Genomic DNA, 19,095 nt, shown 5'->3' on the forward strand with positions numbered 1-19,095 from the left:
TACATTCTTATCTACTTTATTTTTTGGGTAAATCTGTAATTGTATCCAAAGTATGATCATAAAATAACATCAGTAGTATTTTTAACAAACATGGAAGAGCAACTGAGTATTCCTTTAAAAATAATCTCTTATGAGGCTATCATCTTTTTCTAACAACGTCATCATCTTTAGGATATGTTTAAGATACTGCTTGGGAGTTACCTGAGGTATGTGGGACCAATTTTTAAAATAGGCTTGATGGCATAATGGATATCTTTATCTTTTGAAGATAAATTTGATTTTTTGGAGGCAGTCAAAACTAGTTGGACTAACAACTGATGAATATGGTAGATTGGTAAACTGGCTATTATTATTTTGGGTTAAAAATAAGGAACACTGTAATAAAATTTATTTTGTGTTTGTGACTTATCAGTACCTTTTGTAGGAGAAGCCCTAACTATTCTATGAACGTTTTTAAGATAATGTTCTTACTTCATGTTCTTACTTCAAAATATACTATAAAGCTACTATAGCAGCCAAAACAGCACGGTACTTGCATTAAAAAAAAGTCCAGAAATAAATCCACACATCTACAGCCAACTGATTTGCAACAAAGGTACCAAGAACACACCTTGGGGAAAGGATAGTTTTTTCAATAAGTGGTGCTGGGAAAATCAGATACCCACATGCAGAAGGATGAAACTAGACCCCTATCTCCCACCATGTAACATAGTCCCCCTTATCCCGGTTTTCCTTTCTTTCTTTCTTCTTTTTGTTTGTTTGTTTGTTTGTTTGTTTTTGAGACAGAGTCTCACTCTGTCACCCAGGCTGGAGTGCAGTGGCGTGATATCGGCTCACTGCAACCTCCGCCTCTCGGGTTTAAGCAATTATCTGCTCAGCGTCCCGAGTTACAGGTGCGACCACCACGCCCAGCTAATTTTTGTATTTTTTGTAAAGACGGGGTTTTACTATGTTGGCCAGGCTTCTCTTGAACTCCTGACCTCGTGATCCACCGGCCTTGGCCTCCCAAAGTGCTGGGACTACAGGCAGGAGCCACCATGCCCGGCCTCCAGTTTTCCTTTCTGAGGTGTCAGTTACTCATGGTCAACCACAGTCCGAAAATATGACATGGAAAATTTCAGAAATAAGAATTCATAAATTTTAAATTGCACACCCTTCTTTTTTTATTATACTTTAAGTTCTAGGATACATGTGCAGAATGTGCAGGTTTGTTACATAGGTATACATGTGCCATGGTGGTTTGCTGCACCCATCAACCTGTCATCTAGGTTTTAAGCCTCGCATGCATCAGGTATTTATCCTAATGCTATGCCTCCCCTTGTCCCCCGCCCCCTGAGAGGCCCAGTGTGTGATGTTCCCCTCCCTGTGTCCATGTATTCTCATTGTTCAACTCCCACTTATGAGTGAGAACATGCGGTGTTTGCTTTTCTTTTCCTGTGTTAGTTTGCTGAGAATGATCCTTTCCAGCTTCATCCATGTCCCCGCAAAGGACGTGAAATCTTTCTTTTCTTTGGCTGCATAGTATTCCATGGTGTATATGTGCCACATTTTCTTTATCCAGTCTATCATTGATGGGCATTTGGGTTGCTTCCAAGTCTTTGCTATTGTAAACAGTGCTGCAATAAACATACGTGTGCATGCATCTTTATAGTAGAATGATTTATAATCCTTTGGGTATATACTTAGTAATGGGATTGCTGGGTCAAATGGTATTTCCGGTTCTAGATCCTTGAGGAATCGCCACACTGTCTTCCACAATGGTTGAACTAATTTACACTCCCACCAAGAGTGTAAAAGCATCCTCTCCAGCATCTGTTGTTTCCTGACTTTTTAATGATCGCCATTCTAACTGGGGTGAGATGGTATCTCATTGTGGTTTTGATTTAATTGCTCACCCATCTGAGTAGTGTGATGAAATCTCATGCCATCCGTCAGGAACATGTATCATCCCTTTGTCCAATGTATCTGTACTGTATATGCTACCTGCCTATTTGTCGTGAACATCATCGTTCAGTGATCCAGGATCAGTGAAGCAGATGATCTTCCTTCTGACCTATCTTCAGAGGGTCAGTAGTAGCCTAACGCTACAGCACAATGCCTACGTCATTTACTTCATTTCATCTCATCATGTAGGCCTTTTATCATCACACTCAAGAAGGGTGAATACAGCACAGTAAGATATTTTGAAAGAATCCGCATTCACATGACTTTTATTACAGTATATTTTCATAGTTGGTTGATTTTATTATGGTTGTTAATCTCTTACTGTGCCTCATTTATAAATGTAATGTTGTTATAGGCATGTACATATGGGAAAAAGCATAGTATAAATAGGATTTAGTACTATCCATGGTTTAAGCATCCACTGGGAGTCTTGGAATGTATCCTGTATGGAAAAGAGGGGATTACTGTATAAAAACTAACTTGAAATGGATTAAAGACTTAACTGTAAGACCTGAAACTATGGAATTAATAGAAGAAAACAGTGGAAATGTTTCATGACATTGGTCTGGGCAAGGAGTTTTTCTGACCTCAGAAGTACAGACAGCAAAAGCAAACTAAAAAGCTTCTGCACAGCAAAGGAAACAATCAACAGAGTGAAGACACGACCTACAGAATGGGAGAAAACGTTTGTAAACATTTGTGACAAGAGGTTAATATCTAGAATATATAAGGAACTCAAACTATTGAGTTCAATAGCAAAAAAACAAAACAAAACAAAAAAAACCCCAAAAATCCAATTAAAAATGGGCAAAAACCTGAATAGACATTTCTTGAAACAAGACATACAAATAGCCAATAAGTATATGAAAAAATACTCAACATCACTAGTCATCAGGGAACTGCAAGTCAAAATCACAGTATCACCTAACTCCAGTAAGAATGGCTATTACCAAAAAGACAAAAAATAACAAGTGTTCATGAGGATGTGGAGAAAAAAGAACCCTTACACACTGTTGGTGGAAATGTAAATTATTATAGTAATTATGGAAAACAGTTTGGAGGTTTATCAAAAAAATAGAAATACAACTACCACATGACCCAGCAATCCCAACACTAGCTATTTATCAAAGGAATTGGAATCAGTATGTGAAACAGACATCTGCATGCTCATGTTTGTTGCACCGCTATTCACAAGAGCCAAGGTCAGGAATCAACTTAAGTACCCATCATCAGATGAATAGATAAAGAAAATGTGGTATATATGCACAATGGAGTACTATTTCATCATAACAAAACAGGAAATGCTGTCATTTGCAACAACATGGATGAAACTAGAGGACATTATGTTAAGCATAATAAGCTAGATAGAGAAAGACAGATACCACATGATGTCATTCATATGTGGAATCTAAAAAAGTTGATTTCATAGCAGTAGAGAGTAGAACCATGGTTATCAGAGGCTGGGGGAGAAGGGTGGGAGGTAAGGGAGGGGAAGAGATAGGGAGAAATTGGCCAACAGGAGCAAAGTTACAGTTAGATAGGAGGAATAAGTTCTGGGTCCTATTGCAAGTAGGGTAACTATAGTTAGCAATGTATATTTCAAAATCACTAGAAGAGGATTTTGAATGTTCTCACCACCAAGAAACAATAAATGTTTGAGGTGATGGTAAGGTAATTACCCTGATTTGATCATTACACAATGTATACATATATTGAAACATCAGATAGTACCCCATAAATGTGTACAATTATGAGTTGATTAAAAAAATTTTTTTAAATAGTGAAGCTTATCATTATTAAGGAAAAATTAATTCAAGAATTAAGTGTTTAGGAGTGTAAATCTTCAAAAATATTGTAGCTAAGTTTATTTGGATTGGAGATAGGTATCAAGAAATTAAGTAAAGAAAATTGAATTCTAATCTGAAAACATTGCCAAGCCTCGATAGGAGGTCCTGTTGCAACACCGGGCCTGTCTTCTGGACACACAAAGTCCTCAAAGGAATGGAGGTAGCTGGAGACCCCTGGAGGAATCTTGCAGGGCTGGGGCTGTAAGAGAGTCCTATGGAACAAATAAGACGGAAACAGCTGCAACATATATTTTTTCCTTTTAGAGATCCAACCTTTTCCCACTTTATAATAAACTGAGAAGTTATATATCAAATATAACTGCCTATAAAATCTTAAATTGCTTCAATCTGAGTTTAACACCCACCTTTCCTTTCATCTTTTACCAAATAATCTTAAAGCTGTATCTAAAATTCAGTAAGAAAAATTACAATAAAAATGGGTTTTGTAGTTTTTTCAATTTATTTTTCTACAGAGAATGGATAAATCACAATTTACAACTCCAGCATGAAACGATATCTTAAAGTCACACTTATGAGGAAACAAGTTAAATATACTGAACCCCCAGAGACTCTATACCATTTTTGAAATAGGCATGAGACTCATCCATTGTGATTCTTCAGATTTGGCAGAAATGTGGCAAAAGGGAATTTATTTCATATTGAAGGCTAGAGACAATTTGTTTCAACACCAGGGAAAGGGTCCTCAGGAATGAACGCACTCTGATACTCTTGCTAGAATAAGATGGTATTCACCTAATTAGACATAGTTATCAACTGAAAGTCAGTAGCCATCTATTTGTACATGTCCTCTTCACCCTTGTTTTTCTCTGTGCCTGGCCTTACAAAGGGTACTTCCCCAAGGAGGATTTCCTACCCCAACTGTCTAGGTAGTTACGAGGTAGCACAGTGCCCAGTGACACAGACACTCAAAAAGGATTTGTCATATGAATGCAATAATGGAAGTCTATTTTTAAATTTTATTTCTCAGTTTTCCAACTTAATAGGACAATTGTCCTACTCTTCTCTGACATATATGCTGTTTTTATGATGTTCCACAGTGAGATTTAAGATCATTTCAGATTTTATCAACAAAAAGTTGAGCAAACGACCACATTGAGTTCCAACAGCATATGCCATATTACTAGGGTTGGAAATTTAGAGTCTAGTGGTATTAAACCCAAGTTTTATAATTCAAAGAAACATGCTCATCTTCAGTCTTTTCCCTTTAAAACTTTTGGTTGTTACCTCCTCTTGAAAGTAGGTATTAAAATTAAAATTCTAATTCAAAAATTCTCACACCTTAGTTTTATGACACTTCAATATCTTCAATTATCCCAAGATTGAAGAATTGCTTGTCCTTTTTTCTTCTTCTTCTTCTTCTTTTTTTTTTTTTTTTTTGACATAGAGTCTCACTTTGTCACCCAGGCTGGAGTGCAGTGGTGTGATCTCAGCTTACTGCAATCTCTACCTTCTGGGTTCAAGCGATTTGCCTGCCTCCGCCTCCTGAGTAGTTGGGATTACAGGTGTCCAACACCAAGGCTGGCTCGTTTTCGTATTTTTAGTAGAGACGGGGTTTCACCATGTTGGCCAGGCTGGTCTTGAACTCCTCACCACAGGTGATCCACCCACCTCAGCCTCCCAAAGTGCTGGGATTACAGGTGTGAGCCACTGTGCCAGCCTGAATTGCTTGTCCTTTTAAATTAACTTTTTATTATAAAAGACAAACTCATTGTAGAAAATCTGTAAATGACAGAAAAAGAGAGAAGATAAAAATTATCCACGTATGAAATTGTTAATATTTAGTGTATTTGCTTTTGATCCTTTTTCTATGTACACATTGAAATTATTCTGAATATAGTTATGTATCCTGTTTTTTCACTAGAAAATGAATCTTAAGCACTTTTTAAAATTTAAAAAACTAATACCTGTTCATAAAAATGTCTTTTATGTCCCGCTCCAATCTCAAACCTTAGCAGTAACAACTTGAACTGCAAGATGTATATTCTTTTCTTTTCTTTTTTTTTTTTCCTTTAGACAATCTTGCTCTGTTGCCCAGGATGGAGTACAGTGGCGTCATCTTGGCTCACTGCAACCTCCACCTCCTCCCACCTCAAGCAATCCTCCCACCCCAGCCTCCCAGATAGCTGGGACTACAGGTGCGTGCCACCATGCCCGGCTGATTTTTGTATGTTTTTGTCTTAGAGGCCAGGTTTCACCATGTTGGCCAGGCTGGTCTTGAACCACGGGCTCAAGCAATCCTCCTGCCTTGGCCTCCCAAAGTTCTGGGATGACAGGTGTGAGCCACCACGCCCAGCCCAAGATGTGTATTTTTACATTTTTCTCTATCATAAGCATTTTGCCATATAAAATATCCTGCAAAAAATGCCTCCAAAGACTGTATTCTATCCTACCTTACAAATATGCTATAATTGCCATAATTTATTTAACTATTCCCCTAAATGTTTCCTAATTTTTTCATACTGAAGCAACTCTTTTATTAGGCTGTATTTCTAGAAGTGGAATAAATAGGTCAAAGGGTATGACTATTTTCCAGACTCTTTTTCTTTTTTCTGGAGACAAACCGTTGCTATATTGACCAGGCTGGTAACTTCTGGCCTCAAGCAATCAATCCACCCACCTCCTCCTCCCAAAGTGCTAGAACTGCAGGCATGGGTCACCATGCCCAGCCGTATTTTTCCACACTCTTAATATCTTCAGCTATAGTACCCCCGACATAGCTGGGCCTACCTCACACCCCCATCAGCAGCAGAGTGGAATGCCTATCTCAAACCTGGAGATGTCAAGTAGGCAGCTGGACATTTGATTCTGGGATTTGAGGTGGAGAATCAAGGTTTCAATAAATAATGTTTCGTTGTTTTTTTTTTTTCTTTTTTGAAAGCCATAGGACTGAATCAGTCAGTGAATGAATATAGACAAAGACAAGACATAGTCCTGGGATATGCCAATGTTTGGAGGTAATGGAAATGAGGAGAAACCTAAAAAAAGAGACTGAAGCCTGGGCATGGTGGCTCACACCTGTAATCTGAGCACTTTGGGAGGCCGAGGCGGATAGATCACTTGAGGCCAGGAGTTCGAGACCAGCCTGGCCAACATGGTGAAACCCGGTCTCTACTAAAAATACAAAAATTAGCCGGGTGTGGTGATGCACACCTGTAGTCCCAGCTACCAGGGAGGCTGAGGTGGAAGAATCGCTTGAACTCGGGAGGTGGAGGTTGCAGTGAGCCAAGATTGTGCCACTGCACTGTAGCCAGCCTGGCGACAGAGCGAGACTCTCCCCCCGCAAAAACAAACAAACAAACAAACAAACAAAAAAAACCCGAAAAGGAGTAGCCACAGAGGTAGGTGGAGAACCCAGAGAGTAGAATTCTGGAAGCCAGATTCACTGTGTCAAATGCTGTTGACAGGTCAAAATGAGAACCTAAGATTGACAATTTTATTTAGTGGTATGGAGGTCAAGGACAGGGTTAGTGGAGAGAGTGACAAAAGCCTGACTGGAATGGGTTTCAGAGAAAAGGAAACAGAGGCAGCAAATACAGACAACTCCTTTGAGTTTGCTGTAAAGGGAAGTAAATAAATGAGAAAATAAGTGAAGGATTTTTTTGTTTTTACGCATTGTGTGTGTGGCAGCGTGGTCGTGGTGTTTTAGTCTGTTTTTCTAAGATGGGAGAAATAACAGCATGTTTAAAAAAATTTAGGAATTCTGTAAATATCTTATACATTATGAAACTTAGGAAGCTTAAGGAAACCTGGAAAAGCAAACACAAATTAATTATGGCCATTTCCCAGGATACCTCCCATTAAGTGGACTCAAATTAGGGTCCCAGCATCTTCTATACTTGAAATCACTGGGCCATGATGGATGAAGAATTGCTTGGTTCTGATCAAGGCAGGCCTTATTGACCTCAAGAATGACAAGAGGCCACAGCCATGAGTAATTCTGTCCTGGTTATTGGATGAGGGGATTATCAGGATGGGTCATCCCCCACGGTGACCATCAGGAATGATTATCTGGTTGACAACACTGCCATCATCTTCCATCTTCTAAGGGCCTCATGGGCATCTAGTATGTCATAGCTTGCATATAGTAAGTGTTCAATAATTGACATGGGCTGTCAATCCATATAGAAAATGTCATAAGGAAATTCAATCAATTTGAGTAATTCCTTGGAACTTCAAGCAGTGATGATATTAGACCATCTATCACCCAATCTCTTAATGCTCTTTTAACCTCAATGTGATCTGCCATAGTTCCAGGAGTAATCTAGAATTCATCTTATAAAATCTCTTTTAAATAGATTTAACAAAATAGAAATAATCATACATTACGGGAGGATTTCTTTAAATTGTGAACTCTTCTAGTGCATCTAAAAATAGATTTAGAAATATTTAATTTACACAATGTCCAGAAACTTATTTTTCTTTTTTTTGTTTTTTTTTTTTTTGAGATGGAGTCTCACTCTGTCAGCCAGGCTGGAGTGCAGTGGCACAATCTTGGCTCACTGCAACCTCCGCCTCCTGGGTTCAAGCGATTCTCCTGCCTCAGCCTGCTGAGTAGCTGGGACTGCAGGCACGTGCCACCACACCCAGCTAATTTTTTGTGTTTTTACCAGAGATGAGGTTTCACTGTTTTAGCCAGTACAGTCTCCATCTCGTGATCCGCCCGCCTTGGCCTCCCAAAGTGATGGGATTACAGGTGTGAACCACCGCGCCTGGCACAGGAACTTATTTCTTGTATAAAGTGTGGTACTGGTACCAAAACAGAGATATAGACCAATGGAACAGAACAGAGTCCTCAGAAATAATACCACACATCTACAGCCATCTGATCTTTGACAAACCTGAGAAAAACAAGAAATGGGGAAAGGATTCCTTATTTAATAAATGGTGCTGGGAAAATTGGCTAGCCATAAGTAGAAAGCTGAAACTGGATCCTTTCCTTACTCCTTATACGAAAATTAATTCAAGATGGATTAATTCAAGATGGATTAGAGACTTAAATGTTAGACCTAATACCATAAAAACCCTAGAAGAAAACCTAGGTAATACCATTCAGGGCATAGGCATGGGCAAGGACTTCATGTCTAAAACACCAAAAGCAACGGCAACAGAAGCCAAAATTGACAAATGGGATCTAATTAAACTAAACAGCTTCTGCACAGCAAAAGAAACTACCATCAGAGTGAACAGGCAACCTACAGAATGGGAGAAAATTTTTGCAATCTGCTCATCTGACAAAGGGCTAATATCCAGAACCTACAAAGAACTCAAACAAATTTACAAGAAAAAAACAACCCCATCAAAAAGTGGGAAGGGATATGAACAGACACTTCTCAAAAGAAGACATGCATACAGCCAACAGACACATGAAAAAATGCTCGTCATCACTGGCCATCAGAGAAATGCAAATCAAAACCACAATGAGATACCATCTCACACCAGTTAGAATGGCGATCATTAAAAAGTCAGGAAACAACAGGTGCTGGAGAGGATGTGGAGAAATAGCAACACTTTTACACTATTGGTGGGATTGTAAACTAGTTCAACCATTATGGAAAACAGTATGGCGATTCCTCAAGGATCTAGAACTAGAAGTACCATATGACCCAGCCATCCCATTACTGGGTATATACCCAAAGGATTATAAATCATGCTGCTATAAAGACACATGCACACGTATGTTCATTGTGGCACTATTCACAATAGCAAAGACTTGGAATCAACCCAAATGTCCATCAGTGACAGATTGGATTAAGAAAATGTGGCACATATACACCATGGAATACTATGCAGCCATAAAAAAGGATGAGTTTGTGTCCTTTGCAGGGACATGGATGCAGCTGGAAACCATCATTCTCAGCAAACTATCGCAAGAACAGAAAACCAAACACCGCATGTTCTCACTCATAGGTGGGAACTGAACAATGAGATCACTTGGACTCGGGAAGGGGAACATCACAAACCGGGGCCTATTATGGGGAAGGGGGGAGGCGGGGAGGGATTGCATTGGGAGTTATACCTGATGTAAAGGATGAGTTGATGGGTGCTGACGAGATGATGGGTGCAGCACACCAACATGGCACAAGTATACATATGTAACAAACCTGCACGTTATGCACATGTACCCTAGAACTTAAAGTATAATTTAAAAAAAAAAAGTGTGGTAAACCTGCACCTCCTTCCTTTCTCACCACCTGGGCCCACCAATCCCATATTTTGATCTCTGAGACCTTTACGTGATGAATGGTATCATACTTATTTAGCCCTTTGCTTGGCCACAAGATAAACTAACATGAACATTCAGAATCATAATTTATCAACTTGGGTAAGAATTTTTGATGGCTCAAGAACATTTTTGTAGGGTTCAATTGTTCCCTAATGTTCAGAATGTATAGTATGCATTTGAATGAGAGGAAGTCAAATTCAAATTCTTCATTTTGAACATGAGAAATGTATTAGCTGAAAGCAATGCTTACCAGTTGGTAGCCTTAAGTTATAGCCCAAGAGCTATTTGTATTGATACATTTCTAAGAGATAAGCCAGAATTTTATCCTCCTGCCTCCAACAACAAAAACCAGGCACTCTAATGTTGTGCACTGTACAGACACTCTCAAATATTAAGAGAGATTAGGATTACTTTAATCCACCACATCACGACTGTCCACAACAACTTTCTGTGATAATGAAAATGTTCTATATCTGCAGTGTACAACACAGTCACTGGCCACATGTGGCTACTGAACACATGAAAATGTGGCTAATGCAACTGAGGAACTGAATTTATTTTATGTAATTAATTTAAATTTAAATATCCCCATGTCACTAGTGGCTACTATACGGTAAAGCATATTATGTGTTACTTCCTGTTGATGTAGTAATTTTCAGTAAACACAACTCTGGAAATAGGCTGTGTACTTAAATTATCAGAAGGTTCATTAATATATATACTATTTTATCATCTTTGTGGAATAGGGGAAATATATAATAAATGTATGTATATATGAATATATACATTAAATATCTATAAGGATATATCACAAGCTTATAACATTAGTTGCCTCTGGGAAAAGAAAATGGATAGCTGGGAGCAAGGTTGAGAGAATGTTTCCTATAAATCTGTTTGAACATTCTGAATTTAGAATCATGTGAATGTTTTATCTATTCAAGTACAATTATAAAATATAGTCAGCTTTTCGTATCCATGGGTTCGCATCTCTGATTCAACCAACATCATATTGAAAATACTCAATGAATAAAAAATTGTGTCTGTACTAAACGTGAACAGGCTTTTTTCCTTGTCATTGTTTCCTAAACAATACAGTATGACAACTACTTATATAACATTTATATTGTGTTAGCTATTATAATAGAGATTAAAGTATCCTTGAGGATGTGTGTAGGTTATATGCAAATATGCCATTTTATATAGGAAACTTCAATATCCTTGAATTTTGATATCCCAGGGATATCCCCACAGGGTATTCCTACAGATACCAAGGGATGACTATATATATAAATTTTTTTTTTTTTTTGAGACGGCGTCTTGCTGTGTCGCCCAGGCTGGAGTGCAGTGGCATGATCTCGGCTCACTGCAACCTCCGCCTCCCGGGTTCAAGCAATTCTCCTGCCTCAGTCTCCTGAGTAGCTGGGACTACAGTTGCACACCACCTCGCCCGGCTAATTTTTGTACTTTTAATAGAGACAGGGTTTCAGCATGTTGGCCAGGCTGATTTTGAACTCCTGACCTCGTGATCCGCCCACCTCGGCCTCCCAAAGTGCTGGGATTACAAGCATGAGTTACTGCGCCCGGCTGGGATAACTATATTTTTGAAACTTCTGATTAATTCTAATTTTCACACCTCTCCCTGAATTTCTTTCCTACATGGTTCAAATCAATGACTGACATTTGAACAAAATATTATCTTCTGGATATGTTTATCCATGGTAGTAATAAATATCATGTAAAAAATAGGCCAGCGCGGTGGCTCACGCCTGTAATCCCAGCACTTTGGGAGGCCGAGGCGGGCAGATCACAAGGTCAGGAGTTAATGACCAGCCTGACCAATAAGGTGAAACCCCATCTCTACTAAAAATACAAAAATTACCCGGTCAAGATGGCAGGTGCCTGTAGTCTCAGCTACTCGGGAGGCTGAGAGAGGAGAGTCGCTTGAACCTGGGAGGCGAAGGTTGCAGTAAGCCAAGATCGCGCCATGGCAATCCAGCCTGGAAGACAGAGCGAGACTACTATGTCTAAAAAACAAAACAAAACAAAATAGCCTAAAATAACAGACAAGACCTCAGCATCCGTAAAAACCTTAATGAGGACCGTGCACAGTGGCTCACGCCTGTAATCCCAACACTTTGGGAGGCCAACGGGAGGATCACGAGGTCAAGAGATCAACATCATCCTGGCCAACATGGTGAAACCCCGTTTCTATTAAAAATACAAAAATTAGCTGTGGTGGTGCCTGCCTGTAGTCTGAGCTACTCGGGAGGGTGAGGTAGGAGAATCGCTTGAACCTGGGAGGCGGAGGTTGCAGTGAGCCGAGATCGTGCCACTGCACTCCAGCCTGGCAATAGAGTGAGACTCCATCTCAAAAGAAAAACACAACAAAAAACCCCCCAAATCCTCCCACCCAAAAAAAACAACTCAATGATCCATGCCCTACCCCACCGGTCATCCTCCTGTCCCAAGAGGTCTGGGTTAGATTTAGCTAACTATTCTGACTACTGAATATAAATTAGGTGACTGTATAATAATATAATGAATATTTCCTTTCTACTTTTTATACAGTGTTACTTCTTTTCGGCTTTTCTGTTTAGCAGAAAGCTTCCTTGAGAGTTCAAATTCTGACTCTGCCTTTTATTGGATGAGTAGCCTCAAACACTAATATTAACTACTGTATCTGTTTCCTCATCTGCAAAAATGTGAATTACAGACCACATTTCACTGGCTCTTTGTGAGGATTAAATGTGTATATGTAGGCCGGGCGCAGTGGCTCATGCCTGTAATCCCAGCACTTTGGGAGGCCGAGGCAGGCAGATCATGAGGTCAGGAGATCGAGACCATCCTGGCTAACACGGTGAAACCCCGTCTCTACTAAAAATACAAAAAAAATTAGCCGGATGTGGTGGTGGGCGCCTGTAGTCCTAGGTACTCCGGAGGCTGAGGCAGGAGAATGGCATGAACCCAGGAGGTGGAGCTTGCAGTGAGCCGAGATTGTGCCACTGCACTCCAGCCTGGGTCACAGAGCAAGACTCTGTCTCAAAAAAAAAAAAAAAAAAAAAAGTGTACATGTAAGACAGTACCTGGCAAACAGACCTCAAAATATTGTTAATGGCTATTATAATACTAACAAGTATATATTTCAGTCTATTTAAAACCCTTTTCAAAGGGTTTTATTTTGGGCCTTAATGACATATACAATTCTTTTCCTGTGCAAATCATAAACTGTAGTGGTTCTACTTTCAATAAGTTTTGAATTTTGGGAGGGAATTATACCCTCTCAAAATACCAAATTACTTTGGTTTAGTTTCTCATGAAAAAGAAAATACAGTTGGAATTCCTACAGGATTAATATAGAGTTCAATTTAGATTACAGTGCAGGCTGGCCTTAGGTTGAGGGTTTTGATGTTCCCATATTTTGCATTTTTTTCTCTAAATATACTCTTGTAGACACATCTGAAACAAAACAGCCTAATTAAAATCTAGGTATGTCAAAATATAGTGATAATATATATCACTAAGGAATATAACTTTCCAGATTTTGTTTTACCAAACACATATTAATAGTTAATATGTTAATAAACAGTATATAATAACAGTTCTTTTTAAACTGAAACTGATTATAAAATGATTAAGTTATTATAGTTTGGTTTTGTAAAACCAAAAAGTTAATAATTCTCTTTAAACTGAAACCGATTATAAAATGATTAAGAGTTATTATAGTTAGGTTTTGTATGACCAAAAAGGATCTTAAAAACAGGCACACTGAATGAGTAACAAATTCTGTTCAAAAACATAGGCATAATTTTTAGGGTAAAATATATCAGATTATAGAGTTTAGTTCTTAGCACATGAGGTAAAGAAGAATTTATGTTCAACATTTATTTCTCAAGGGAAAAAAAATCCCAAACTAATAAATGAGTTGCCTTTATTTACATATGACATTTATTAAGGGAAAAAGTATCCTGAGGGGCCAGGACCATGTTAATGTGCCAGGGAAATCAGATGAAATACAATGTAACAAATGAAATTTTCTTTTTGCATAAAGCCAAGTCTAAGGATGCAAGTAAACTTAACATGCAAATATAAAGGCTCTCAGACTAATCTTCTATATAAATGCCTTCCAAAGTTCCATTTCAGAGACAGGAATGAAGGATTTAGGGGAGACAATCTTTGAATCAACATTTTACCTTCGATTCTTTGCTTCACTGACTTCTGACAGTTTGGCAAATTGGGGGTCATCACGTTTAAAAGAAATGCTGCCAAAGCTTGACAAATGCAATCTAAGAAGATAATACAAATTCTAAATGCCTGTGCAGTTTTCTGTAGTTCCCAGCATTCTTCCTCAAAAAGTCATCAGATTTAAAACTTAGAAACTCTTTAGATGGTATTTTAGCAAAAATCATTATCTAAATTATGAGATAAGGTAACACTGAAAGCCATATACAAAAAACTCAAGCCTTAAATGATATTTTGTTATTCACTTTGCAGTATGTGTGTGTTTGTAGGGGGATGTATGCAGGGATTAACTTTGCTTTTGAAAAATCTTGAAAATTTTTCCATCTGATCTTATCTCACGGGTTCTTTAGTATATGTTCAGGAACCTACCTCTTTGGAGTTGGGTACTATAGGCCCCCAGGATAGTCCACTTAAAAACAGATCACCGGGTGCAGTGGCTCACACCTGTAATCCCAGCATTTTGGGAAGCCGAGGAGGGCGGATCACCTGAGGTCGGGAGTTCGAGACCAGCCTGACCAACATGGAGAAACCCTGTCTAAACTAAAAATACAAAATTAGCCGGGCGTGGTGGTGCATGCCTGTAATCCCAGCTACTCGGGAGGCTGAGGCAGGAGAAGCACTTGAATCGGGAGGCAGAGGTTGCGGTGAGCCAAGATTGTGCCATTGTACTCCAGCCTGGTCAACAAGAATGAAACTCCGTTTCAAAAAAAAAGAAAAAAAAAATCTCCACCCCTCATCCTCCCACTGCTATGATGAAAACTGTGCCATCTTATATAGAGTTTGGGGCCTGCTACTTACAGTGAATTAGAGATCCATTCTGAACCAAAGCTAAAAGTAGGTACAGATGCTCTTTGACTTAATGAGGTTATGTGCCAATAAACCCATCATAAACTCAAAAATTCTTAAATGCAACCATTGTAAGTCAGGGACCACTGTATACCTCACGTTTGATAAATCCTAGATTTTAATTTTGGGCAAGTAGGAATCCATCATAGATCCTTGACTGCCTCTCCTCTCTGTCCAGGATTATTTTTGTAATTATTCTCCTGCAGAGAATATTTTTCTTAAAAATGATTTATATGCTTTAATATTCAAATGCTATATGCCGAAATAGATACAAAGAAACAGTAATTTGGTAAAATAACAAGAAACCTGAGAAACTAAATATAACATTATTTTTGGAGAAAGAGATCCAAATTCTCTGATTTTTTGAGACAGGATCTCACCCTGTTATTCAGGCTGGAGTGGCACGATCGTAGCTCATTGCAGCCTCGACCTCTGGGGCTCAAGTGATCCTCCCACCTCAGCCTCCTAAGTAGCTGGGACTACAGGTGCTGATATGCTTTGGATCTGTGTCCCCACCAAATCTCATGCCAAATTGTAATCCCCAGTGTTGGAGGTAGGGCCTGGTGGGAGGTGACTGGATCATGGGGGCGGAGTTCTCATGAATACTTCAGCACCCTCCCCTCTGGGTACTGTATAGCGAGTTCTCATGAGATCTGGTTGTTTACAAGAGCAGCACCTACCCTGGGCCTCTTGCTTTTCCTCTGGCTATGACTGCTTCCCCTTCGTCTTCCACCATGAATAAAGTTTCCTGAGGCCTCCCCAGAAGTAGAAGCTGCTGTTTCCTGTTCAGTCTGCAGAACCGTGAGCCAGTTAAAGCTCTTTTCTTGATTACTCAGTCTCAGGTATTTCTTTATAGCAGTGTGAGAATGGACTAGCACAGGTGAACACCACCACACCCGGCTAACTTTTTTTAGTAGAGATGAGGTCTCGCTGTGTTGTCCAGGCTGGTTTTGAACTCCCGAGCTCAAGCAATCCTCCTGCCTCAGCCTCCTAAAGTGCCGGGATTACAGGCATAAGCCACCATATCCAGCTCAAATTCTCTGATTTTAAAATTCAATGACTCTAGAAAAATTTCCTGATTCCACATAAATACTCAAATTCCTTGATATGTTGTACTCCTTTATTTCTTATTTTACATAAACAAACTTTATGTAAGTTTATCAGTGCAAAACAGAATTAGAAAAAATGGCAATATAAACCTTCAATTATTATTTAAGAATGGTATGACCTCAACCAAAATCAGATTTAAAAAGAAATATCAGAAACTGGCTTTTTTTACGGAATTCTAAAAAAAAATTACCATTTGGAATACCTGCTGCACATTAACTTTGAGGGTCATCTTGGGGAAAAAATGAGTTAATTATTCTTGTCTGGCTTTGTGAAATTTTTCAGAGTAATATCACTAAGAGGAAACTGGATATAATTTGGTACTTTCCCATATGGCAATGACATGAAGTAACAAATGGCAAGTGGTAAAGGGGAAGGAAGAAGAAAAAAGTATAGAGTGAATTGTAACAGGTAAAAAAAAACAAGGTTTTTTTTTTTTTTTTTGTAAAGAAGGGGTAAGGAATTTGAAACTTTAAGAATAGAGTATGAAATTATATATATATATATATATGTAGAACACAATTTTCTATCTTAAAAACTGGAATGTTATTTCACTTAAAATGTACAGTATGCAAAATACTCTAAACAGTAAAATAAAAAAAACCACAAAAAAACCAATGTAAATGCTTGTAATTTTTCCAGTAAATGAGATTTCTAGATCAAAAATCACCATTACAAACCCTTTAACCAAGGATTTATTTTTTGTTTCCAGCATTACAATTTGTAATAATTCATAAATTTCCATTTCAGTACGTTTTAAGACACAGATCTCACACAGGCAGTTGTGTCCACATGTTAACAACTCTTTTATTCAGCAAAGAGATCACCCAGCTGCCATTCTCATATAAACAATGCTCATTGCTACCTGAACATTTTAAAGTACGTTATGAGTTGTTTTGATGATGACAGCTGTAGCTTTTCACCACATTTTCAATTACTGAATTGCATGTTTTTTTCACCTTGATAACTTAGGGTCAGTAGAAAGCTATTTACTTACATGTTATAGTCAATATTCTATGCTAAATGCCCATCTGTAACTGGAAGAAACTCACAGACACACTATGAACTATATTATACAAAATCATGACCATGAGTTTCAGTGAGAGATTCTGTCTCTCTTAAAGCAAGAAATATCCCACAGCTCAGATTTACATAAGTAGTGCCGCCTTTTAAATAAATTAAAAGTCAAATGCTGTCCTGCCTGTAAAATTATAAATATTTCTAACCCATTTTACAGAATTTTAAAATGTTTGTAAATGCATTATCTCCCAGTAAATAAACATTACGGTACTGAACCTCATTTAAAAAAAAGTCATCACACTGGCCCATGGGAACATCTAGGACTGTACCTCCTAACATTAAAAATTAAACCAAATAAGGGGAAAAGAGCAAAGAAGAAAAAAGAAATTTTACAAAGTGGCAACTACTATGACCTAAAAGTGTATATTGAGATGTCGTCATTCAATTCAGTAACTAAACATTTCTGGAATGAACATTTGTAGATAACTAGGTAAGGAGAGTGATTCTCTTAGCACTCAGGTCAAAATCACAAAGTATGGAGAAATAATTTCCACATTCTATAAGGAAATATAGACTTTGAAACGGAGTGACTGTTTAAAAACTACATACCAAGATTTAGCCAGAACGTTCAAGATTGGCAGATTCTGATGGAGTGAAATCTTCAGTGGCAACAAATTAAAAATCATGATCCTATGGATGTCACTTATTTTTACCAATGTGAAAAAAAGAAAGATGATTGCAAAGTACAGTATACACTGAACAGGTGAAATATGGGACATTATGAACAATTTAAATAACCAAAATGTTCCCTATGGAAGCATAAAAACATGATTTGCAAATTGATTCAACTTGTAGTGTCTCTCTTAGATGTAAGAAGTAGTTTTAGTTCTGTGTCCTGCTGAATTGCTCTTTACATAAAATATTTCCTTCATCTTAAAAAAAAAAGGCTTCTGCATGGCACTGAGTCCTTCAGTGTAGGAGAGGAGGAAACTTTGTAGAGTGGACGGACAAACTTGTTTCCAAGGTCCCCACCCAGGTGATTCATTCCATCAAACTCACAGTATCTCCAAATCTACATGTCGAACTTCAGGATTTCGTTTCTGTAAAGAAAAATCACCACCACATTATTTGTAGCAAAATAAAATCTTGTTTCTTTTTATTCCTCTTGATCATTAGAGCCAATGAAAACATTTGCAAACTATTTCACTACAGCATACTAATAAGAGAAACAGTTGCATAAGAAAAAAAAAAAAGATCAATAGGTAAATAGACATACTATAAACAGTACAATAAGTAGTCCCACATTTCCTAAGTTTTTTCATGTGTTCGTTAATACAAAAATGCATTAAGGATCTAGTACATGCCAAGCATTGCAAAGCACTGGAAATACACATTTTTGTGTGGTGAAAAGAAAATCACTGAAAAGCAATAATCAGAAAGAGTAAATTGACAACCACTCATTTTATATACTTCAGCAACAATCCATATATTCTTGGGCCGGGCACTGTGCTAGAAAACAGAGCTATGATTATTAAATAAGACTGTTTCTGACCCTAAGTGCCTCAGTTTAGCTAGGGAGACAAGCATAGCAGTAACCACCTACAAGTTAAAGTATTAGAGCTAATAATAAAAAGTTAACATTTATTGGGTACTTACTGAAGTATCAAGTACTGTGTTACATGTGCACATGTATGTGTGTTTTAAAAGCCTAATAACCTAATTATTATTTCCATCTTATACTTGGGAAAACTGAAGTATGAAGAAATTAACTAACCTGTCTGAAGTCACACTGCTAGTAAGTGATGGAACCAGGACTGATTCCAGGCCTGACTCCAGACCTGATTCCAG

General features: G+C 38.1%; 1 protein-coding gene and 1 long non-coding RNA gene across 2 annotated transcripts in view; both read right to left on the minus strand.

The window, feature by feature from the left end:
• Nucleotides 1–3,091: 3,091 nt before the first annotated feature.
• Nucleotides 3,092–6,868, minus strand: LOC139362426 (uncharacterized). Its single transcript, XR_011621334.1, has 2 exons — nucleotides 5,091–6,868; nucleotides 3,092–4,003 (listed from the first exon to the last, which is right to left on the minus strand). It is a non-coding gene; the product is annotated as an uncharacterized lncRNA (long non-coding RNA).
• A 9,972-nt stretch (nucleotides 6,869–16,840) lies between these two features.
• LOC105487707 (solute carrier family 30 member 9) overlaps nucleotides 16,841–19,095 on the minus strand; it is a 105,748-nt gene continuing 103,493 nt past the window's right edge. Inside the window, exon 18 of the mRNA XM_011751251.2 lies at nucleotides 16,841–18,347. Coding sequence (XP_011749553.1) covers nucleotides 18,303–18,347 — 45 coding nt within the window. The 3' untranslated portion in view covers nucleotides 16,841–18,302. The remainder of the gene's footprint in view (nucleotides 18,348–19,095) is intronic.

Source organism: Macaca nemestrina, chromosome 3 (genome assembly GCF_043159975.1).
Source record: "Macaca nemestrina isolate mMacNem1 chromosome 3, mMacNem.hap1, whole genome shotgun sequence".
In the NCBI taxonomy this organism is placed as follows: domain Eukaryota; kingdom Metazoa; phylum Chordata; class Mammalia; order Primates; family Cercopithecidae; genus Macaca; species Macaca nemestrina.